Source organism: Hipposideros armiger, unplaced genomic scaffold (assembly GCF_001890085.2).
Source record: "Hipposideros armiger isolate ML-2016 unplaced genomic scaffold, ASM189008v1 scaffold_22, whole genome shotgun sequence".
NCBI classification, from domain to species: domain Eukaryota; kingdom Metazoa; phylum Chordata; class Mammalia; order Chiroptera; family Hipposideridae; genus Hipposideros; species Hipposideros armiger.
In genome coordinates this window covers 2,308,550-2,333,454 of record NW_017731372.1, presented here as the reverse complement: position 1 = coordinate 2,333,454, position 24,905 = coordinate 2,308,550, and the positions used below count along the sequence as shown (strand labels likewise).

At 38.6% G+C, this 24,905-nt stretch overlaps 1 protein-coding gene and 1 long non-coding RNA gene across 5 annotated transcripts in view; one reads left to right on the top strand and one right to left on the bottom strand.

Moving 5' to 3' along the window:
• Positions 1-694: 694 nt before the first annotated feature.
• LOC109379117 (uncharacterized) lies at positions 695-1,517 on the top strand. Its single transcript, XR_002123109.1, has 2 exons — positions 695-844; positions 1,373-1,517. It is a non-coding gene; the product is annotated as an uncharacterized LOC109379117 (long non-coding RNA).
• A 9,726-nt stretch (positions 1,518-11,243) lies between these two features.
• The window catches only part of RNF2 (ring finger protein 2), a 74,455-nt gene continuing 60,793 nt past the window's right edge, over positions 11,244-24,905 (bottom strand). For all 4 annotated transcript variants that reach the window (XM_019635491.1, XM_019635493.1, XM_019635492.1 and 1 more), the window contains 6 exons: positions 23,822-23,910; positions 20,334-20,494; positions 19,269-19,484; positions 14,665-14,937; positions 13,519-13,690; positions 11,244-13,234 (listed from right to left, as the gene is read on the bottom strand). In XM_019635491.1, the coding sequence (XP_019491036.1) occupies positions 13,133-13,234; positions 13,519-13,690; positions 14,665-14,937; positions 19,269-19,484; positions 20,334-20,494; positions 23,822-23,910 (1,013 nt within the window). In that variant the 3' untranslated portion in view covers positions 11,244-13,132. The remainder of the gene's footprint in view (positions 13,235-13,518; positions 13,691-14,664; positions 14,938-19,268; positions 19,485-20,333; positions 20,495-23,821; positions 23,911-24,905) is intronic.

Below are 24,905 nucleotides of genomic sequence, written 5' to 3'. Positions count from 1 at the left end.
GCTCACACTCCCAAGCCAACTCTTAATCAATGAGACACGCAGCTGGCCCCCAGGTTAGTTTTTTAAGATAAGCAAAATATTTTCAAAGTAAGCGGTTTTAACTTTGTAATTTTCCCTCAATTTTGATTAATGTACTCGATCTATTCATTGTAATTTTGACAGTGCTACTTATTTGAGCTTCTTAAAAATGCTAATTTGGACATCAAAAAAGTTACTAAGAAATAGCTTAGCAACATGATTTCCCAGATTGAATATTCTGTTATTCTTATTTAGAATAGAAAGTTGGTATTTCTACCTTATAACCATTCTGTAAGACAGGTTTTAAAAATGGTTTTCCCATGACTACCTGTATATTTCTTGAATTTATTATTGTAAACTTGACCCATGGTAAGTAAAACAAACGTTTCAAAATGAAAACACTGAAGAATGATTTATTTTTTGTCTTTACTTTTATTGTAGCAAATCCTTGCTGTTCCAACCCATGTCAAAACCGACGTGTATGCATGACTGTTGGATTTGACCAGTATAAGTGTGACTGTACCAGAACAGGATTCTAGGGTGAAAACTGTACAACACGTGTTTGCCCTTGGGTGCCCTCATTTGGAAGGGATATATATATATATATATATATATATATATATATAATCGTTTTGCAGATTTGTGTCTTATAATGGGCCCCCCTTTTTTCCCCTCTTCTTGCAGCTGAATTTCTGACAATAAAATTATCCCTGAAACCCACTCCAAACACAGTGCACTACATACTGACCCACTTCAAGGGAGTCTGGAACATTGCCAATAACATTCCCTTCCTACGAAATGCAATTATGAAGTATGTGTTGACAATGTAAGTACAGTCTCTTTCTAAGGTATTCAGCTGCCTCAAAGAAAAATGTGCTTTATAATACTCCAGATTACTAAACCTAATCCCAAAACATATTTCCAACCTTGTCAAAATGACTTTAAATATATTTTAGTGTGCCTTCTATCTTAATGGTAGAAAATATTGACATTTAAGTCTCATACAGTTTATAAAGTCCTTTCTCACAGTCAGAATTCTACTTACAGTCCTGCATACCTCTTCCAAGCTTCTTGGATAGTTATTTGAAAAATCATAATGGTGAGACCATCATGTTTTGTGTAGCATGTATATACTTTATTAGAGATATACTTTAATGAATCATTCTTTTTTAAGTAGAAGTGGCAGTTAGTCTTTGAAGTGTAATTGTTTTAAAATAGAGCATCACTGTTGGAATTCAATCATTGTTGGAATTCAATTCAACCTCTGGTGCTACCTTGCACATTTTACAATAAAAATGAACATTGATTTGCTTTGATATGGGAATGAAACATTTTTTTCCCTTGAAAATTTCAGCCAGATCACATTTGATTGACAGCCCGCCAACTTACAATGTACAGCATGGTTACAAAAGCTGGGAAGCCTTTTCTAATATCTCCTATTATACCAGAGTTCTTCCTGCTGTGGCTGACGACTGCCCGACTCCCATGGGTGTGAAAGGTGAATGAGAGGAGGCAGTTGGAGATGTACTGCAATGGGGGCTGGATTGCTACTTAGAAAATTTGACCCTAAACTATCACTTGTTGGTTAATAAATCTATAGTTTTTTCCTTGCTTATGCATATCTATGGAGATTTTTGTTTGAAAGTGTGACGCTATATGAACTATTCCATGAAAGTGAATGGGCATTTTCGTATAACATCTCAATGTTTCCAAATTTTTTTCATTAAAAATGAGTTCATACTAGTTAAACAAAATAGATAAAATTATTCAAAAAGAAGTATCTTAGAACTTTCACTTATATTTTGATCCTGGTCACAGTTGTATTTCTCCTATAACTGAGGAATGTCTTTCTAAATTGACAGTCACTATCTGCTGCCAACAGGTGGCAGGATGGCTCAGCTGATGAGAGCACGTGCTCCTAACAATAAGACTGCCTGTTTGGGGGGCCGGCAGAGTGGCTCAGTTGGTTAAGAGTTTGCATGGGAGCGTGAGCTCTGAGCAGCAGGGCCACCGGTTCAGATCTCACATGGGCCGGTGACGCGGCACCCTCTACAGCTAAGATTGTGAACAACAGCTCAACCTAGAGCTGGGCTGCCGTGTGTGGCCAGTGACAGCATAGGCTTCAGCCCCTGCTGCAGTGGGCTTCCATAAGCTACCATGTGTAGCCGGCAACCAGCGTGAGCGGCCAGCAGCCGCCGTGAGCGGCCGTCCAGAGGCCGGTGACCGATCTGCCCCACCCGGGAAGAGCGTAATGATAATACCAACACAGTCCAGTGAAGCGACGTCCTCCACAACTAGACTGAAGAATAAAAAAGGACATCAACTTGTCTGTTCCCCTTCCCCAACTCCCCAATAATATCTTAAAAAAAAAAAAAGGTTGCCTGTTCGATGGTGGGTTATGCCCACCCGCAACTAAGACTGAACTCAGCACCTTGAACTGAGCTGCCACCCGGATGGCTCAGTGGATAGTGTGTGCATTCTTAACAAGGCTGCTGTTTTGACTCCTGCATGAGATGATGGCTACGCCCACCCGCAACTAAGATTGTAACACAGCACCTAGAGCTTAGAGGCCATGAGAGAGCCAGATGGCAACCGGCGCCCTCTACAACTAAGATGAAAGAACAACTTGGCTGGTCCCCCTCCCCCAATTCCCCAATTTAAAATAAATAAATAAATAAATTACAAAGAAAAAGAACCCAGGGAGTGAGAGTTACTACATCAACATAGATTATTAATTTAGCAGAAATTAAAGAAAATCTTTGTATTATTACAGCATAGTCCTAGAAGAATGTTTTTTCTTTTCTCCAATTAATGAAATCATACATTTTAGTAAAATAAAATAGGTGAAGTACAAATTAGTTTCTATAATGACCACAAAAAAATTATAATTCTTGCCAATTAAAATCACTCACAAATGAGCACAAAGAAATAAAAGTTATTAGTTATTTTTTTGTTTGTATAAAAAGAAAACACTATAAGTCAAAGGCAAATCAGTACTTGGACAATTTGATTTAATATCTATATCGTTCAATTGAATATCAGTCTCAAATTTTGCTAAATGTTTATCAGCATGACATATTTTGATCAATGATGAAACTGAGTTTTATGCCAGGAACCTAACTTGATATATGAATATATAAATTACTGATATTTAAAATGTTTATCAGTATTAATTTTGCATCTACAGGAAAACTTCCTGAAGAAAAAGTACTGTATCAACCTAGAGAGGAAGTACTTTTAAAATTCCATCTAATCTATATTTGTAGCTTGTTCCCATTAACAGTAGTAATTTGGGACAAAAAGTAACATCAGTTGTATCCCTCCATTAAAATTTGGTAAACAGGGCCGGCCGAGTGGCGCATTGGTTAAGAGCTGGCTTGGGATGCGAGAGGGCCCCAGTTCGGATCCCACATATGAGGGCCAGTGACACCGCCCTCCACAGCTAAGATGCTGAACAACAGCTCGACCTGGAGCTGGACTGCCGTGAGTCACTGGTGATGGCGTAGGCTGCAGCCCCTGTGGCAGTGGGTTGCCATGGGCTACCATGTGTAGCCAGCAGCCAGCGTGAGCGGCCAGCAGCCAGCGTGAGCGGCCANTAGGCTGCAGCCCCTGTGGCAGTGGGTTGCCATGGGCTACCATGTGTAGCCAGCAGCCAGCGTGAGCGGCCAGCAGCCAGCGTGAGCGGCCAGCAGCCGCTGTGAGTGGCCGTCCAGTAGCCAGAGACTGATCTGCTTCGCCCGGGAAGAACGCAATGAAGGTGCCAACTTGGGCCAGTGAAGCGACGTCCTCCACAACTTGACTGAAGAACAAAACGACAGTAACTTGTCTGTTCCCCTTCCCTCGATTCCCCAGCGCTGTTCCCCTCCCGCAATTCCCCAATAAAATCTTAAAAAAAAAAAAAAAGAAACCAGTTCGTACTCCACAGTCAGGAAACCAGTGTGTTGATTCTGCTGGTTGCTTATGTTAATCCTCAACCCACACACTCAGGAAATGGGGGAAATAAGAGAAAGAGGAGGGTTTGAGGACCCCTGTGGCCCACTGTGGTGGATTTGGGTTAAAACTCCATTTTGATCAACCGACTTCCAAGACTCCACTCTGAATAAATACACGCTCTGATTTCCAGAAATTAGAACACGACCAGTTCAGTAATCCCAAAAGGTCTAGGAATTTCTTTTCCTCATCACGCAATTGCTCTGGTAATGCCCCCAGGTTGCTTTGGAGACTAAGAGAAGATACGTAATACAAACTTCGGGTGCAATGGCAGGTCCTTTCTCAGATGGCTCTGGGATGTGAATTAAATCAGGCCTGGGGAATGGATAAGGGGTGGTGACTATTATAGTGGTTCAAGTCAGACCCATAGTTTCAGTTGTGTAAATCAAATAGGGCCATTTTGGGCCTTTGGATCACATGATCGATTAGCCAAGGCTAAAAAATCCCTGTCAGACGATACTGTAAAGCTTTTCAGGGTGCTAGTTCTCTGCTTACCAGTGTATTTCTCAATGCCTTGGTAAAAAGAATCCATTTGGCTCTTACAAGGGGTGCAGTGAGACCATAATAAATCTTCTCCAACATTCCCCCTTCTAAGTCCTTGTTTCCTTTCTCTATATTGTATCAAGGCATTTTTAGCATCATCTCCAATTTAGATGAGCCACTGCTGAGTCAAAATTTCCACCAAGTAACCACATCCAGCTGCTGTTCAAGGTGACAAATTGAGACAGACTCTCTGGTATAAGTGTACCCATATTGATAATCTGACTGGATTTAAAATGATGTTCTCTCCTTCAAGATCTAACAATCTATTTCCATTGGCATTTTCCACAAATCGTCAGTATATATGATCAAAAAAGCATTCTTTCAGGACGCACTTTGTCCCCCAGAGTATGCTAGGATCTGACTCTATGTCCTGGAGACAACGGATTGTATAAAGAGCACATGGGCTGCTTTTTGCAAGGTAACTAACCCTGAAGTCGGGTTATGAAGGGGCTGGCCGCAAACATCTATGAGGTTTCTTCCATTTTAAGTGAGTCTCACTAGAGTTAAGAATTTAGGATACTGATTCATCCAAACCTTTCCAAAACTCTTACTCCAATTCTCAGAGTGCCACTCACCTGACTAGTGTCTCTCATTTAAGAAACCCAGCAAGATAGCTAACTCTGCCCACTTACAGGATCAAACTTTTCTTTTCCAGCTATCTCAGCCTTAAAGCTATAGGGGAGGCTGGAAAAGTGAACATTTCACAATTTTAGTCTCCACGTGGAGACTGACTCTCCCCCATTAGGGAAGGGACTTCACCAAGCCCAGGAAGAGGTTGTAAAGGTGAACATCTATAAAAAAGAAAAAGCAAGTGTCTACAGTTGTCTACCATGCTGTGTCACCCATGGCCATTTGATCCCTTTATTGCCACCCTTTCCCCACTCTGCAAGGATCAACCCCGCTTCTAGCCCAAGGATCCTTTCTTAGTTCTCAGGAGGAGATACGAATACTAATTTCAAAATGTGAATAAATGATAAACGTGAGTTATCCCCAAACTGCAAGCTTCTTCAAACTATTTTATGCAATAGAAGTCACTGAGACTTTAGACCACGTAGGCCAAAGAACAAAACTTGCTAAGGAGAAACATTTCCTAGGAAGTGGCATATTAATTATAAGAGCTTATACTTATATATGACATTTAGCATTACAGTGTTGTCTTTACACAGATTAAATCATATAATCTATAGCAAGGCTAAAGGAGATGAACTCCTTTATCCAATGCCATTCTAAAACTGGCAAGTGAAAGCCAGGGTCCAATTCCAGCTGACTTCAGTGCTTAAGCTTTTAGACTTGGTGGTCTACCTTTACTAAAGGAAATTATGACGTGTAAAATCAAAGTTCAATGATAAACTTTGGACCACAGGAAATGCTGTAGAAACTTCTGGAACAGAATTACAAGTGTTAACCACTGGCCTACTTTACACTGTCCACATCTGAAGCCCTCTTACCCAGTCTAGTTTGTATTCAATAATCTATGCATATACAGAAAGCACTAACTCAGCTTCATTCTTTTTCTATGGCCAGGATCTTCCTAGGACTTAAGTTTCTGACAGCAAAATCTTTGCCAACTACAACCCTTTGAAGACAATAGATAAAAAAGTGATCACTTACAACTTGAAAATCTCAATACATCTGCTAAGAATCTACTATCTTAAGTGTGCCTAATCTGTAAGGATTTTATTACATACTTTCAAAGATAATGTTGCTGTTTTAGAGATAGAAAGGACTATAGACAATACCCACCCCTTCATCTTAAAGAAGACACTGCTATTGGGGTTAAGGAAAACACTTGGCCAAGGTCACACCATATTCAGATACAGTATGTCTTAAGGCCTATTTTGTGTGATTAGTATAGCTTACTCTGGTTCTCTTCTGCTAACTGTTGGTATGTTTTTCCATCCTTTTACTTCAGTCTGTTTCTTTGAAACTAACATGTTTCTCATGGACAGTATATATATAGTCCAGCTAAGGCAGTTAATGGTAACACAATTTATATCTGCCAGTTTGCTGTTTTCTGTTCTGTTCCTCCATTACAGCCTTCTTTTGTGCTAAATGTTATTTTTTCGTATACCATTTTCATTTGTTTCTTTTACTATGTTTTTTGGATTTGTTTCCTTAGGGGTTGTGCTAGGGGTGACAAGTAACATCTTAATTTGAAATAATCCAGTTCAAACTGGGACCAACCTAATTTCAGTAGATTACAAAACCTTTGCTCCAATATAGCTCCATTCCCTCCTTGATGTTTTATGCTATAGCCATTCAAATTACATCTTTATACATAATAAGCCACTCAAATTTTACACTTATTACTTTATGCGGTTTTCTTTTAAATCGGTATCACCAACAAAAGTACTGTTACGGACTGAATGTTTGCATCCCTGCCAAATCCATTATGTTGTAGCCTTAGCAACATGATGATGGTATTTGGAAGTTGAGCCTATGGGAAAGAAGGTAATTAGGTTTAGACAGGGTCGTGAAGGTGGGGTCCCCATGATGGTATCCTTATAAGAGAAATGGCAACCTTATAAAGAAGAAACCAGCTCTCCCCCCCCCCCCTCTGCCACGTGAGGAAACAGTGAGAAGGCAGCTGTCGGCAAGCCAGGAAGAGGGTCCTCACCAGCAAGCAAACCTACCCAAACCTTGGACTTCCTAACCTCCAGAACTATGAAAACTGTTTGTTCAAGCCACCCAGTCTATGGCCTTTTGTTACAGCAGCCCAAAGAAATTAAAATACATTTATACCGTCTTTTAAATTTATGCTAACTTGATCAGAGCTTATTTCTTTGGATTTGTGTTATCTAGTGTCCTTTCACTTCTGCCTAACAGACTCCCTTTAGTGTTTTTTGTACATCAGGTCTGCTACTAACAAATTTGTTTTTATGTAGAAATGCTTTAATCTTTCATTGTTGAGACATATTCTGCTGGATATAGAATTCTTGGTTCACTGCCTCTTCCTTTCATCACTCTGAATGTCATGATCTCCTGGCCTCCATGACTTCTCCAGAAGCGAATCGTTCATCTTATCAAAGGTCCTTATAGACTACAACCCTCTTCTCTTGATGTTTCCAAGAGTTTGTCTTACTTAGCATTTGTTGAGCTTTTTAGATGTGCAGATCGTTTTTCAGCAAATTTTAAAAATTTTGGCTATTATTTTTTCGGATCCACTTTGTGCCCCTTTACCTCCTTCTCCTGGGACTCCCGTTATGCATGTTAACACACTTGATAGTGTCCCATAAGTTTCTGCAGTTATTTTCCTTTCATTCTTTTTTCCTGGTAGGATGCTCTCAATTGGCCTATATTGCAGTTTGCTGAATATTTCTACCAGTTCAAATCTGTTAGCCCCTGTATTGAATTTATTTCATTTATTGTATTTTTCCAATCCAAAATTTCTATTTGGTTCTTTTATAATTTCTATCTTTTAATTGTTATTCTCTAATGAAAGATTGTTCTCACATTTAGTTTTTAGGACATGGTTTTAGTTATTTGAACATATATATTTTTAAAGATTTTATTGGGAGATTGGGCAAGGGGACCAGCCAAGTTGTTGTCCTTCAATCTTAGTTGTTGTGGAGGGCGCAGCTAGCTCAGCTCCAAGTCCGGTCACCATCTGGCCACCCGTAGGCAGCTCAGGGCGACTCAGCTGCCATGTTCAATCTTAGTTGCAGGTGGGTGGAGCCCACCATCCCATGCAGGAGTCGAACCTGCAACATTGTTGTTAGGAGTAGTGCTCTCACCAGGTGAGACATCCTGCCACCTGTTTTCAGATCAGCAGTAGCTCAGGCACAGCTCTCTGGCCCATGTGGGAATTGAACCTGTGACTCTTGTGCTCAGAGCTCACGCTCTTAACCAACTGAGCCACTTGGCCGGCCCTGAACGTATTTTTAAAAGTTGATTTGATGTCTTTTAAGTCCAGCACTTTGGCTTTCTCACACTTTCCTATTTCTTTGCATGTCTTGTAAATTTTTGTTGAAAACTAGGCATTTATACAATATGGCAACCTGGACAAAAGAATCCCTTCACATCCTCAGGGTTTGTTGTTTGAGTGACCTTCCTGGACTAATTCTTTGCAGTGTGTGACCTCTATATTCTGCTTTGTTAGCTTTAAAGGTCAGCTAATGGTTGGACAGAAAATTCCTTAAATGCCCTGAAACAATAACTCTCCCAGCCTTGAAGTGGTGCTCTGTGAATGTGTTGGGATATACTGTGACAACTCCAACATGAATTTCACAGCTCTGCCTTGGCCGTCCCTTCCTGCTCACGGCCTGAAGTTCTACCACGGGTTAGATTAGTACCTTCTCCGTTTTGTTCTCAGGCATACATACAACCTTGCACATGAATGTGGCACATCAATGTGGCCTTCTAGACTTCCAGGAGACCTTAGAGCTTTTCCAAACCCTCTATAGACATGTCATTCCTCAGCTTTTCCTTGTTTTTTTTTTTTTGGTCAGCCTCTTTTCAGCCCCAAGCCCTATCACTGCCTCAAGGCAGCTGCTGTATTAAACAACTGTAGCTGTTCTCAACAAAAAGGCTGAAGACAGGGCTTTGCAGAGACTGAGCAGAGTCAGGTCTAATCAAAACAAGCTCTGAGAACAGAGCTTTTCAGTGAGGCACCAAATGGGTCAAATCATGGCAATTCCCTGGGGTGAGCTTTTGGAGGAGCCTCAAGCCCCTTACAGAGGCTACTATGCTGTGGTTTTCACAGCTACTTGTTTCAAGGCTACCCTGGGACTGGGAAATGGGGGACAGGGCAATTTAAAATACTACAAAACTTGCTATAGTTTTTACTCACTAAATGCTTTTTAGATTGTTGGAAGCATTTTTAGAGTTCTGAAAAAATTTTGACAAATTTTAGAGTGTTCTCAATGCTTTCATAGAAGGTCAAGTTTTCAATTTCCTTAATTACATTCAGATGAGTTCTCAAGAAATCATTTTCATACTTACCACAAGTGCACACTAATTCTCTCTTATAATTATGTTTCTAAGATTTAAAAACACAAATGTTTCTAAGTAGGTATGTGATGGGGATTTTAAAGAGACTCCTTTTCTCATCTGGCATTCCAATTATTTCATGATTATTTATCTAAGAATCCTGGGCCTCAGTTTTCTTCAATGTACAAGGGAAACACTGTCTTCCTCATCGGGTTCAGAGGATTTAAATGATATGTAAAATGATTACAAAGTGACTGTAATCAACACAGTATGGCACTGGCAAAAGGACAGTCACATACAATGGACAATTCAATTGTTGAAAGACATTTGTCTTTTCAACAAATGTTGCTGGGGAAACTGAATGTCCAAATGCAAACAAAGTTGAATCCTTACCTTTCACCATATACAATACTCAAAACTGGATCAAAGACCTAAATGTTAAGAGCTAAAACTATAAAACTCTTAATAGAAAACAAAGCGGAAAAAATTCATGACACTAGATTCAGCAATGCCTTCTTGGCTATGACACCAAAAGCACAAGCAACACCACCACAAAATAAGCAAAATGGACTTCATCAAAATTTAAAACTTTTGTGCATCAAAGGACACTATTAAGAGAGTGAAAGGCAACCCAGAGAATAAAATAAAATATTTCCAAATCATACATCTGATAATGGATTAATATCCAGAATATATAAAGAACTCATATAACAAAAAAGCACCATTAAAAACGGGCAAGACTCAAACAGTTATTTCTCACAAAAGATAAATAATGGCCAATAAGCACATGAAAGGTGCTTAGCATCTATCGCAAGCCTTTAGGAAAATGCAAATCAAAGCCACAATGAAATAACACTTGACACCATTACAATAGCTATTCAAAACAAAACAATAACAATGAAGTGTTGGTGAGGAAGCAGAGAAACTGGAATCCATGTACTTTGCTGGTGGGAGTGTAAAATGGCACAGCCACTGTGGGAAATAGTTTGGGGTTGCTCAAAAAATTAAACACAGAATTATATGATCCAGCAACTTCACTCCTAGGTATATACTTAAAAGAATTTAAAGCAGGGACTCAAACAGATAAGTATACAAAAATGTCCATAGCAGCATTATTCACAACAGCAAAAAGTGTGCATCAATCTAAGTGTCCATCAGCAGATGAATAAACAAAACGTGTATATACATACAATGGAATATTATTCAGCCATAAAAAGGAAAGAAATTCTGATCCATGTACAATAAAGTTGATACTTGAAAACATTATGCTATGTGAAATAAGACAGACACAAAGAACAAATATTGTATGATTCCACTTATGTAACATGTCTAAATAGTCAAATTCAATGAGAAAGTAGAAGAGAGGTTACCAGGGGCTGGGTGGGGGTGAGGAAATGAGTCCTGTTTAATGTTACAGAGGAAGTCTGAGATGATAAAAAAAGTTCTGGAAATAGTGGTGATGGTGACACAATATTGTGAATGTACTTAATGCCTCTGAACTATATACTTAAAAATGGTTAAAATGGTAAATTTGGTTATGTATATTTTACCATACTAAATTTTAAAATACTGTATCCAAAAGCCCTCTCACTACATTTGGTGAGCATTTTGTTCCTCAGTTGAGATGGTGGTTACAGAATTTACTTAGGTAATACTTTATGAAACCTTGAATGGTGGTGACGATAAAGAGTACCCAACACACACACACACACACACACACACACACACACACACACACACACACACACACACACACAATGCTGTCAAATATCTATAATTATATTTTGCAAAGGATTACACATCCAATGAATTCAGTAATGATTCAGAGTTTACATCCTTCCATACTGACAAATAACACATACATTCTCTAAACACAAAGCTTATATTCACAAATAGCTTTTTGCTTAAAGACAAAATTTCAATTAATCATCACAATGGAAATTTAGTTATTTAATGCAACTACTAATCTAATGTCACCAATAAAGTCTAAACAGTTATATCACAAAACCAGGGTTATATTGAGTGGACATGCATTAATAATCTATACAACTTAACATTACACCAGAAAAGGAATTGAATACAAAATTTCCCTTGATTTTTGGTGGTTTCAAATTTCATGGCACAGGTTACCAAAAAAACTGTAAAAACAGATTTTTCAATAAAATGGTAAAAAATTGATTAAGCCTTTAAAAGTTTTCATATTGGGCTGAAGATTTAAAACATCAAAGCTGGCCCCAATCTGTCAAAAATGACATATAAATAGTTACAGTGACTAAACAGGCTTTAGCTACAATGGTTCTGGAGGACTATTCTCCCCTGGCGAAAACCCATTAGGGTTCATTTCTTAATGCAAACATGTCTTTGAAATACTGTGGTAATATGAACTGGGAAACACGCCTGAAATCAGGACAGGGATGAAAAATAACACACAAGTCCATCTTATTTCTGACCTGTCATCATCGTAAAATCTTCTGGGTCCAAATGCCAAACACTGTCCCTCAATATAAAACTAAATTAAGAGTAGAATGACTTTTACCCAACTGGCTGACATTCTTCTACAGAATTAGCTTTCACTACATGATCAAGGCAAGGCTTAAAAGCACTATTAACTTGCTTCTCTAGAGTATAACTAGCAGAGCGCCACATTTATAAACTGATATATGGCAGCCCCAGATGCTAAACACACTTTTCAAACAGAAGCAAATTCTTTCTTCCCATTGTTAGTTCTATGTGCCATATTCTTAACTTATGTAGCTACCAACAAAAAAAGAATTAGGGAAGCTTTGAACATATCTTGTACTTTTCATCAAGGCTAAAGTGCAAAATATCTCCATATCTCTGGTATTTGTAATAGGGAAAAACATCAAACACATAATAAAGGAACTGAAGTGACAACTAATACAAAAAAAGGCCTCTTTAAATATATACTTGAAGAGTACGTAAGACCAATATAATATTTATTTCTTCAGTGAAATCTGTAAATGAATCAAGTTCTCACAGAACTTGAGATTTCGTTTGATTTTCTTTCCCATGATCAGAAATTCCAAAATTAAAGGGGGGGAAATGAAAAACAAAATAACATTGCATGACAATGGACACTAAGTTCATAAAGAACCTGTTTTTAAAATGAGATATTATGGAAGAAAATACCATGAAAATAATAATCCTATGAGAATTTTTTTTTAAGCACAGTAAATTTGAGCCTTGGTCTTCATGAAGATACTACAGCTTATATAGAAAACTATAAATATACAAGACTCCAGGAAAAAAAGTCGAAAGACATATTACTTAACATTCTGTAAGGCCTAAACTCTTGAGGGGAAGGAAAAGGATGGCCAACTGAATCTTAAGAATAGAGAACTATGGAAAATTCCTGGGTCACAGGGTGCTCCAAATGGAACCATATTTTGTGAAGACATACAACTTAGATATATTTTTAAAAGGAAAGAAAAAGTACTTAATAATTGCAGTTCCTTCCAAAAAGGAAATCTTAAATTAAGGGAAAAGATTCTAATAGTGTAAACGAGTCTGGCTCAGGAAGAAAACTGAACATATCCAAGATTCTGTCCATAAAAGTAATGACGATACATCTTTAATAATAAAGAAATAGGCTATAAAAAAGTTCATTCGCAGAACCGATTTTAGTGAAAGCTCATTTGTGCTCCTTTGTGGGCGCATAATAAAGTTCCATGGGTTTGTTCACTTTCCAGTATTTCTCACTGACCAATTCCAAAGAAAAAGAGCCATTTAATACCTAAAACAAAAAAAGAAAGAATTATGAAAACTGCTCAAAGCACTATAACAGTGAGATGGAACAAACATAGAAGTTCACCTTTAAAACAAAAAATCTTAGGATAAGCTTCTTATCGCTTATACTATTCATAAAAGAACACAAAAAAAGACATCAAAAAGTTAACTCCCCTGTTCTTTCTCTCAGGGTCCTGCCCTGCACCATTTATCAGGCTCCAACCCCACCCCTTTCCCATTCAGACAGTCAGTGTGCTCCCACTTCCAACAGGCTGTCATTCCCATACTCACCGTGAACTGCCCGCTGGCTGTTGCTATGTAAATGGTGTACTGCTTCTCACTGGCTGTATCAAGGTTCATCTGGTTTGATTCTCCTTTGCTTCGAAGCTCTTCTAAAGCTAATCTCACAGCCAGATACTTGGATAAGTGATCAACAGTGGCATTACCAGAAGTCTTTATGTATCTGGAAAAATAAATCATTAAAAATTTAATTTCTAAATTAATAATGAAAATGTACTTAGGTTATAAGAACTAATACATTTCTATAATATATAAATGTCTCAATGACTGACAATATCAGAAATTTATCCCTCTATTATCTAAACATTTCTTATTAAGGCCAGCCGAGTGGCTCAGTTGGTTGAGAGCTCGCTCAAGAGTGCGAGCTCTGAGCAACAGGGTCACCGGTTCGATTCCCGGCCTGAGCTGAGCTGCCGTTGATCTGCCAATAGGTGGCAGGATGGCTCAGCTTAAAATAAAAATTTTTTTTCTTATTGAAAGGAACAGAAGAGGGGAAAGTACACACATCTATAAGGCCACAAAAACTCTACCTGCATTACCATCCATAAAATATGACAAAAATCAAACAGAAAATACACAGTACTGAGAAAGAAAAACATTCCCTGCAACCCCAATGATCAAAGTTCTGTTGTCTACAGCAAGAGGAATGGTTAAGAATATGACCAAATTTCTTACTGTCTAAGAATTTACCAATTTTCTGGTTTTTTTAGACTGAAGATAGAAGTGCTAATCTTGGGATTGATTTTAAGCATGGTACGTATACCCACTAGTCACCCCTGAACAATATCCGGTGCTTATCTGCACTCAGTGGCGGGCAGTATGTGGAGATACAGTGGGAGGGTAGCCATCCCGGCCAACTTGGATTTTAGAGCCTATTGGCACCCTGGTATCATTGTCAAGAAATTTAAAGGATTCTTTTTCCTCCTCTACCTAGGAGGGTCATTCCTTTCGGACATGCAACTGTCGGTGGGAAGCACAAGAGGAAGAAAACAACCCAGGCAGCCGAAATATCCAAATGAACCCTGGCAGTCAATGGGGATGACAAATATTGCCTTTATTTCACAGGCAAAATTACCTTTTATCTCCCAATTAAATTTTCTGAATTCAGATCATCTAAAAACTAACCCATACACTTACCTTGTCTGTGCACTGTCATCTTTTTCCATAAGTGTGGGATGAGGCCTGAATACTAACTCAATTTCACTGGCACCGTCCATCACCGGATCAATAGCCACTGCTGCATTGTTGTTATCAAGCTCAAGCCCGGAGTCATCGGATGTTTTGGTCCGTTTGTTACTAGGTCCCGCTTCCTGATTGCTGTGTGTGGATGCATTACTACAGTGAGAACTGTCACCATTGTCTTCTGCTCCACTTCCATTCTCAATCTGTTGTTTCTTGCCTCGCTGTAATCTAGTTAATGGGGGAAAAAAAGGGTTGCAGAAAATTTACACTTAGGCCTTTTCAATTTTTCAATTTCCATTTTGAAGCACATTTCCTAAACATTAGAATTCTAAAAAAATGTTGATAATTGAATTTGCTCCAAGTTGGATAATGGCATTTATTTCCCACGGGGCCCGGAAAAGTCCCAAAGAATCACACACAGGCAACCATTTAAAAAACTTAAATGTTTATATTCACTTAATAGTTTTCTTTATTGATTATAAGAATTATTGGTAATCCTTATTTTGGTATCTTTTTGTTTTGAGATTTTAAATCTAAAGAAAGGTATGATTCAGATATGAAAGTTTAAAAGTTCTCAGGGAAGAAATGTAGGCTTCTTTAATTAGAAATTCTTACAGAACAAAATTTAAGAGGGATGGTAAGCAACTGATTTCTCCCTGATGGCCTCACCCAAAGACTGCTAATACAATGTAAAATTATTCTAATGAGGCAAATTAGATGTTATCTAAGGGCATGGATACAGAAGCAGCTAGTCTCTAATAATCTAAATACTAAAAACCAGTAACTGAGCAAGGTGCGTTGCGTACATATCTTATTTACTCAACAAAACAACCATCAAGGTATTATCATTTTATAGTTGAGAAAACCAAAGAAACTGAGGTTAAGGACCAGGGTCCTAAGCTAGTAAGCGCCAGAACTAGATTTAATATGTGATAGTCTTTTACCCCTTCCTTTCCCTACCTGTATGTGCAAGAAAAAAAGGACTATATAATGAAAACTATAAAAGAATGACATGCACTTCTAAAAATAGTGTCATTATTACATGTTTATTACCAAAACAAGAAAATAATAGCACCCAGCCTAGGAAAGATGCTCAAGAAATCTTGCTCAAAAAACCAAAATGCTGCTTATGAAATCCATGGATCATTTCAAAACTAAGAGATGACTAATATGTTAAATGACAAAACTATGATTCAAAAACATATGAACACATACAATTGAATTATTATTCAGTCTTAAAAAGGCAAGAAATCTATCACATGCTACACTATAGATGAATTTTGAAGACATTCAGCTAAGTAAAATAAGCCAGTCACAAAAAGACAAATACCTATGATTACACTTATATAAGGTATTTAAAGTAGTCAAGTTCATAGAAACAGAAAGCAGAATGGTGGTTACCAAAAGCTGAGGGGAGGAAGACACGTGGAATTGTTGTTTAATGGGTACAGCTTCAGTTTTATAAGATGAAAAGATTTCTAGAAATTGGTTGCACAACAATGTAAATGTACTTTACTGAACTTACACTTAAAAATAGTTAAGATGGTAAATTTTATGTTATCATAATTTAAAAAATGAACATGCCATAATAATAAAACAAAAACTCAACAGTGAATATATAATGACTGTACTTAAATATTTCCTAAAATCTACAACTAAAGTGAAAGGAAAGTTGTTTCAGTTGACTATAAAGTAATCTGACAGGGTTACTTGTCCTAATGTATTTATTTTTATCCCACAGTTCTTCCCATAAAAGGTTTGAGGTGACAGAGGTAAACTGATTTATTTCAGGCAGCTTTCACAGAACAATGTTCAGATAATGAAGATCAATATCCTATTATGTTCTGCATTTATCAAATCTACATATTATTCCAGACTAAAATACTACATATCGTTCCAGACATTATTAGTATTTCAAGAATTACACCATGTCACATGAGGAATAATAAATTAGGAATATAAATATTTAGCCTTTAGAGGAGCATATAATGTATGTCTATAGGAAATTATTTAAAGAACTGGAAGACAAAAGCAGAATCTGAAATAAGTGTAGAATCCAACTTAAGTATTTTGACAAAGAGAGACCAAGACTGCTGCACACGAGAGACTTATTTTATTTCAATATAAAGGAAAAACATTTTTAAAAAAAATTCCTGCTTTGAAAAATATTTACTGGGCAGCAACTTTAAGCTTACCATGGCTGCGCGTCCTGGTGGTGTAAGAATCAGTAATACTGACACAGTCTCTATTCTCTTAAGGCTTATATTATTACACTACTGCAGCAGATAGCACATACATGTCAGGGAATATGTGCTGAGGAGAAAAATGAGGCAGAAAGGGTAAGAAAGTGTGGAGTCCTGAGGTGAAAGACAAGAACTTAGCAGACACCTGAAGAAAGTGAGAGAGTGCAATGTGGGTTATGCATCCGGAAGAGGAGGGTTCCTGAAAGGGAGTACAGTAGGTACAAAGACCCTGAGGCGGATGCATGCTTGAGTTTGAAGAACAGTAAAGAAGCTGTAATAAAGTTGTCAGCAAATGAAAGGCGCTCCTACCACAATCTCCCACCATTAGAGATGTTCAAGCAAAACCAAAGGAATAGCTGTAAAAGGTTTTCAAAGGGGATTCTCTCTCAGTAACAGGCTAAGTTGAACAGCCAAAGTCCCTCCAACTCTTACGACTGTAATTCTTTTAAAATAAATACATTCAACATTTACTACTTTATTTTGTTTTGCTAAATAGAACTGTAGGTCAGTTTAATATAGTTACAATGGAATCCATCTTTTAACCTCTAAGCCAGTGGCTAAAGATTGCACTTTGGAACCACTCCTGGTTCCAAACTTTAAAAAATACTGATGGATCCCAATCAAAGATTCTGACTTACTTGGTCTGTCTGGAGTGTTAACCTGAAGCCCTGGGATTTAAAAGCTTCCCAAGTGATTCTGATGTGCAGCAAAGGTGAGAACCACTAGATAAGGATGGGGCTCTACTGGCATGTCCTACTTTGGAAAATCACGACTCTTCCTGAGGACTGACTAATATTGAGACACGTCAGAGAGGAAGAGAATGGGGTAAGAAGGTGCCCAGATTATGTAGGGTCTCAGAAGCCATCATTAAGGTCTTTTAACTTGAGTTTCACAAGCGATTAGAAACTTTGGAGCAAAGGAGAACCATGATATGACTTTCAATTTAAAAGAATCACTCTGGGGCCGGCTGAGTGGCGTGTTGGTTAAGAACTGGCTTGGGATGCCAGAGGGCCCCGGTTCGGATCCCACATATGAGGGCCAGTGACACTGCCCTCTACAGCTAAGATGCTGAANATCCCACATATGAGGGCCAGTGACACTGCCCTCTACAGCTAAGATGCTGAACAACAGCTCGACCTGGAGCTGGGCTGCTGTGAGTTGCCGGCGATGGTGTAGGCTGCAGCCCCTGCTGCAGTGGGCTGCCGTAAGCTACCGTGTGTAGCCAGCAGCCAGCGTGTGCGGCCAGTAGCCGCGGTGAGCGGCCGTCCAGAAGCCGGTGACTGATCTGCCTCACCCGGGAAGAGCGCAATGATGGTGCCAACTTAGGCCAGTGAAGCAACATCCTCCACAACTAGACTGAAGAACAAAACAACGGCAACTTGTCTGTTCCCCTTACCCCAATTCCCCAGCGCTGTTCCCCTCCCCCAATTCCCCATAAAAATCTTTTAAAAAGATAAAAGAATCACTCTGGGTGCTGTGCTGAGAACAGACTATGTGGCAGCAAGCATGGGAAGTAGGAAGATCAATTAAGAGGCTTTTTCAGTACTTCAAATGACAGGTGGTGGGGACCTAGATCAATCTGGATGGATTATGGAGCAAAATAAAAATATATCGATTCACAGACTGGAATACAGAATGTAAGAAAAAAGAGAGATGTTAAGGGTGACTCCAAAGTTTTGGCTAAAGCAAGTGGAATGATGCAGCTGCCATCAACTGAAATGAGCAAGAATGAAGAGAAGTAGGGGGTAAGAACAAAAAGTTCCGTACTGCACATGGTAAGTTTGAGATAAGAAACAGCTAAAGACATGCAAAGGGAACCAGGTAAATATGGTCTCCTGAAAGCCGGGTGAAAGAAAACTATTCAAAGAGAAATAAATTTGTCTAATGCTGCTATTAAGATGGGGTATGAGAATCAGCAATTAGATTTTACAAGGTGGATATCACTGGTAACTTTAATTAAAGGGTGATATGAGGGGTGGAGTGAGGATGAAAGCCTGACTACAGAGGGTTCACAATGGAATGGAGTAGAGACAGTGATGAGCACAGACAGCTCTTTCAAGAAGCTTTGCTATAAAGAGGAGAAACGGAATAGTACATTAAGGGGAGAGAGAGGTGGGCATGAGAGAGGGTTTTTAAAGTTCTAGTATTTTAAATGGAATACCCTGTTATGTCTGGAAGCATATATTACACCTACATGAAAATGTTAACCATTCAGAACTACTATTTGTTATTGTATTTTGTCTTTTTCCAAATAGAGGTTAAGTAAATTCAATATTTAATAAAGTATTTAGGAAAACGGCCCCCCTCCCCACATACCTGTTCATGGCCTGTATCTTCAGTCCTTCCTCAATGCTGTGACTCAGTGCTTGCTGATTATTGTGCTTGTTGATCCTGGCTAATACTCTCTCCTGATGAGCTTCATACTCATCACGACTTGGATAAATTTTGCTGATCAGTGCATCAAAGTTTGGGTCTGGCCTTAGTGATCTTTTGGAAACTAGCTTTTTCCGACAGGTGGGGCATTCTTTATTGCTAAATAAAAAGAGGGGGAAAAATGTAAACAATGCCAGTATCTTTAGGTTAAAGACATAAGTATCTAGCTTCTGGATAGTTATCTCCTTTATTCTAATACCTTTATTAAGGCACAGAAATCTCAACTAAGTAACCTAAACTTTCTCGAAAATATGACTAGTGGATAAGCAAGATTTTGGAAACCTCACACACTCTATATTACTTGTAAATACAGAAAAATTTGAATACTTCCAGTGATAATTTATTTTACAAATAGAAATCTATTCTTTCCTCATATAAATTTCCCCTTCCTGATATCCACACCATACAAGGAAAACCTACCCACTAATATAGTACACTACTATATATGTTGTCAATTCTTTTATGAAAATGGTATGCATAAGGATATTTTATATTCTTAAAAAGTGGAAAAACCATGTCTTCAGGCATTGTAATTTCCTCAAAACAAATATTCATCCTATAAAGCTTCTAAAATTGTATAAAATCAACTGTTTCAAAACAAAGATTCTCCGATCATTAAAACCTAGACTTCAGGGATGACCGGTTAGCTCAGTTGGTTACAGCGTGGTGCTGATAACACCAAAGTTCCCAGTTCGATCCCCGCATGGGCCACGGTGAGCTGCACCCTCCTTAAAAGAGTCAACTATGCCATTGTAGCATGAAAGCAATGTGTAACCAATGACCATGGCTGTTCCCCAATAGAATTTAAAAACAAAACAAACAAAAAAACCCCCTAGACTTCAAAAAAATGTCCAAGTCTCAAATATGTACTTAGAATGTGTTTCTCAAAACCCACAGAGTGCTGTCCTGGTCCAATTTAAGTGCCTAGTATAACTCATTTCAACATACCCACTTCTGAGGGCTGTGATAATGCAGTCTGCACAAAAACGATGTAAACATTCCTTTGTGGTCATGGTGTTCTTCAACATATCCAAACAAATCGGGCACATTAATTCGCTGTGTAGACTTCGAGGTGAAACCACAATTTCCAAGCCATCCGTTATTGCCTCCTGTAAATAAGTCACTTTAAAATTAAGTGCTACCTATTTATTACGGATAAGTTCAAATACACAAAAGTATTGAAAATGACAAAAACGAACATCTACGTACCCATTGTGCAGCCACTATACCACTAACTCATAGCCAATCTTGTTTTAGCTATAATTTCCCCAGCTGCCCTCAGTCCCACCACTGCATTATATAAATGCTCTTATTTCAATCCTAAATATAACATAGTAATGTGTTTAGAAGATAACTAATGATACATTAGCCTGATATAATAAAAAAAATACTGAATTTGGAATCAGATGCCTCAGGTTCTAGTTCTAGCCATATTAACTAGTTATGTGATTCTAAATAAAGTTATCTAACATTGTTTTTACCCTGAAAAATGAGAACATTAGAGCTAAATGAACCCTAAAAATTCTTCCATCTTTAAAAATTACACCATTCTGATAATATACTAGTGCCCTTTTAACTGCACTTTCACTTTCTGAGGTTTCAGGTCAACCTCGGGAAACTGCAGTCAACCCGGTCCGAAAATATTAAATGGAAAATTGCAATTCGAAGTTTTACACTGTGTACCGTTCTGAGTAATGTGACGCAATCACGTGCTCTCCTGCATCGTCCCTCTTGGGACGTGAACCCTCCCCTTGTCTAGCGTGAGCGCTCTGTATACACTACCCATTAGTCACTCAGCAGTCCTCTCAGTTATCAGATCAACTGTCTCGGTATCGCAGTGCTTGTGTGCAAGTTCCCCTTATTTTACTTTCTAATGTCCTCAAAGAACATGACTAGTGATGCTGGCAACTCAGATATGCCAGAGAAGCCAAAAACTGCTTCCTTCAAGAGAAAAGGTACAAGTTCTCAATTTAATAAGGAAAGAAAAAAAGTACTGTATGCTGAGGCTGCTAAGATTTATAGTAAGAATGAATCTTCTATCCATGAAATTGGATAATTTATAAATTATACTTTGTCATTGGTATATATGTATAGGAAAAACAGTGTGTATACAGAGTCCAGTACTATCTGCAATTTCAGGCATCCACTGGGGATCTGGGAATGTAATCCCAGTGGATAAGAGGGGACTAGTTAAATTAAACATTTCATGCCATCCATTAAAAGATTTTAAGATTCCAATACAAGTATCCTCTAATTTATATACCTCTTAAACAGGGTTTCATTTTAAAATCACTTTTTGACCCTTAAAAAATTAAAGTCTTTGTCCACAGAAGCAGGTTTAACCAAAGTGATCAGGTTGTCGTGCAAACCTACAGTGATTTAAACCACAGTATATCTGAAGTATAACAAGTATTAGTATTTTTACTTGTCATGTCTAAAAATGTTTTCGTGAGAAAATGCATTTGGAGTTCCAGTGCAGAACTGCAGGACGCAGCGCCCAGCTGCAGAGAGGTCTGCGGCTGCTACTTCCCCACCACCACTACCCACTCTTCCCACAAGGTGGCATTAGCTCCAGAACCACCAAGACTGGGTCCTGCGGACTGAGGAACTCTAGAGATCCAGTAGGTGGCTAGAGAAAAGGAAGATGCAAGTAGAAATAAGGGTTTCCCATACGTTAACGACACTTCCTGTTTGTACTGCTTCTCCAACAAACTTGTTTTCTCTATAGGGTCAAAGACTGATGACCCCACAGGAAAGACACAGAAGCTACAGATATGGCCATAGAGGACTACTAGTATTATCAAGTGTCTTTTGTCTCAGCCTCTCTACGTAAAGCACTTTCTGTATATTATCATATTTAGTTTAATACATAAACTTCTGATTTAGGAATTATAACCTCCACCTTACAGATGAAGAAACAATCAGTAAGTATGATGATGACTCAGCTAGTATAAGTCCTGATTGGGAAGAATCTTCCTAGCAAAATACCAACCCCAGATAAATCCAGCCATTCGTGTTCCCCATGCCTGCAGCTGTGCAGGTGAGCAGCACTGTGGGGGAAAGGAAAGGGGGGAACTCACAACCAGACGGGTATCACTAAAATTTTCACCAACCTCAAAGGGGTGTTCAACACAGCTCAGTAACTGGATTCTCAAACAAACTCATTTTTCCTTTCAGTACACTATTTTACACCTTTTCTTCTATCTACAGACTTCTTCCACATGAATGTTCAATAGATTGCCTTACCTCAAATTTCATTAAAAGAGAACTCTCTCATTTTCTACAAAATTTTTATAAATCATCTTTTCTTGCTATAAGGAAGAAGCATGCCTCTTCCTATCAAAGGTACATTCCTTCCTACCATCTCGAGTATATCACTTTTGATTATTCTATTTGCTGTCAGATTTCAGCAATCTCTCACTCTCCACTAAATCGGCCTAGATTAGTATCTCCAGAGAATTGTGAATGATGCACCTTAGAACTGAGGGGGGGTGAGAGGGGGTGTTTCAGGTGTTGACATGGCTCTATCTCCCATTTTATAAACAAAACAAAATTTGAAACTTCCTGATTCTGTTCCCTTCCAGTTCTTGCTCCACTTCTCAGCTCCTCTGCACAGCCAAACTTCTCTGAAGAAATGCCTACGCATTTTCACTTTTTTCCCTTCTACATAGCAGCACAATCTATTCAAGTGAATCTGTGTCAAAGTCACCAAGTATATATCGCCAAATCTAATGCACACTTTTGTAATCCTCATCTTATTATGCATCTTCTCGGTGGTGTTGAACACAATAACTGCATCCTCCTTTTTCAAACACTTCCTCTTACATTTTGATCTCTCCTCTCCCTCTCCCATTTTTCTTTACTTTTCTCTGGCTGCTCCTTCTCTGTCCTCCTTGTCCAATACTTAATTTCTAAACATTGAAGTTCCTCTGGTTGAAGCTCTGGGCTCTGCCCATCTCTCTCTAGGTGATCTTATCCATTCCTATTGCTTAAAATATGCTGACAGCCCCTAAAATTTTATATTTAGTCCTGACCCCTATTTAATATCTCTGCTTGCCTGTCTTATAGGGTTCTCAAACTTGAAATGAGTTCAGTTTTAAGGATGCTTATTTCGCTAAGCCTGCTTCCTCCCCCAGTCTTCCCTACCTCGAGCTTCCCAAAATAATCTTCCCTAGTTCCCCCCACTATTATTTATTATAGCACTGAGGGCTTTATTCCCCATTTCACCTAGTTCCTAGCTTAGGACCTGGTTATAGGATATGCACTCAAATTATTTGTTGAATCAATGAATGAAGTGTCCACCAAACATACACAAGGACTGCTTATATGTAAATTTATTGTTATCATTATGTTCTTTCAAGTTTCTCATTTTCTAAAAATATATCCCAGTTTACAGATGTCTCATATTTCCCCTAAGTTATCTTAGTCAACATTACCTGAGGTGTTCGTTGTAATTCATATAAACTGAGTTCCCATGTTTTGCTCAATGGTTGAGTTCCATTTGTCTGCACAGCCTGAGACATTGCTAGAAATAAAAACGAGAGAAAAACAATTTTAGTAACTGAAAGGGAAGTAAATCTCAAAACTGATTTGTAGGAATTATAAATCCTGAGAATAATAAAAGTAGAAATTACACACTGGCTCCTCAAAAATTAAAAAGAGGAAAAGCTCAATAATCTCTCCATTTATAAGTATGAGCTACTTGTGAGCAAGAGACTATCACTGATTTCTGAATGCCCAAAAGCTGATATACAGAAAGTACTTAATTATTACTGAATGTATAGAAAACTGTCTTAACTCAAAACAATATGTTTTTTTGTTTGTTTAATTCATGGTCATGGAACATAAGAGGAAAATTTCAGGGCCGGCCAAGTGGCTCAGTTGGTTAACAGTTGGCTTGGGAACACGAGCTCTGAGCAGCAGGGCCGCTGGCTCGGATCCCACATGAGGGCCAGTGACACTGCGCCCTCTACAGCTAAGATGGTGAACAACAGCTCGACCTGGAGCTGGGCTGCTGTGAGTCGCCGGCGACAGGGTAGGCTGCCATGAGGCTGGCCAGCAGCTGGCATGTGCTTTCATGAGCTGCCTTGAGCCTCCATGAGCAGCTGTCCAATGGCTGGCGACCAATCTGCCTAACCTGGGAAGAACACAATGATAATACCAACATGGGCCAGTGAAGCAATGTCCTCCACAACTAGATTGAAGAACAAAAGGACAGCAACTTGTCTGTTGCCCTTCCCCGATTCCCCAATAAAATCTTTGGGGGGGAAAAAAAAGAGGAAAATTTCACACTCTTCAGCATGGCCATCTAGTCCAACTTTTGCCAGATACAAAATCTACTTTATAGTCCTTTAAACCATCAGTCACTTTGTTCTTCTTAACAAGCCCTGCCCTGAGGGAAACTGATTAACTAGAAGTTAACCTGCTTGGGTACTATCCAGAACCTATCTGACCTGGGGAATGGAAATACCCAACTCTAGCCCATTCTAGTCATCCTGTAGCACCTAAGGGGGGAAGGCG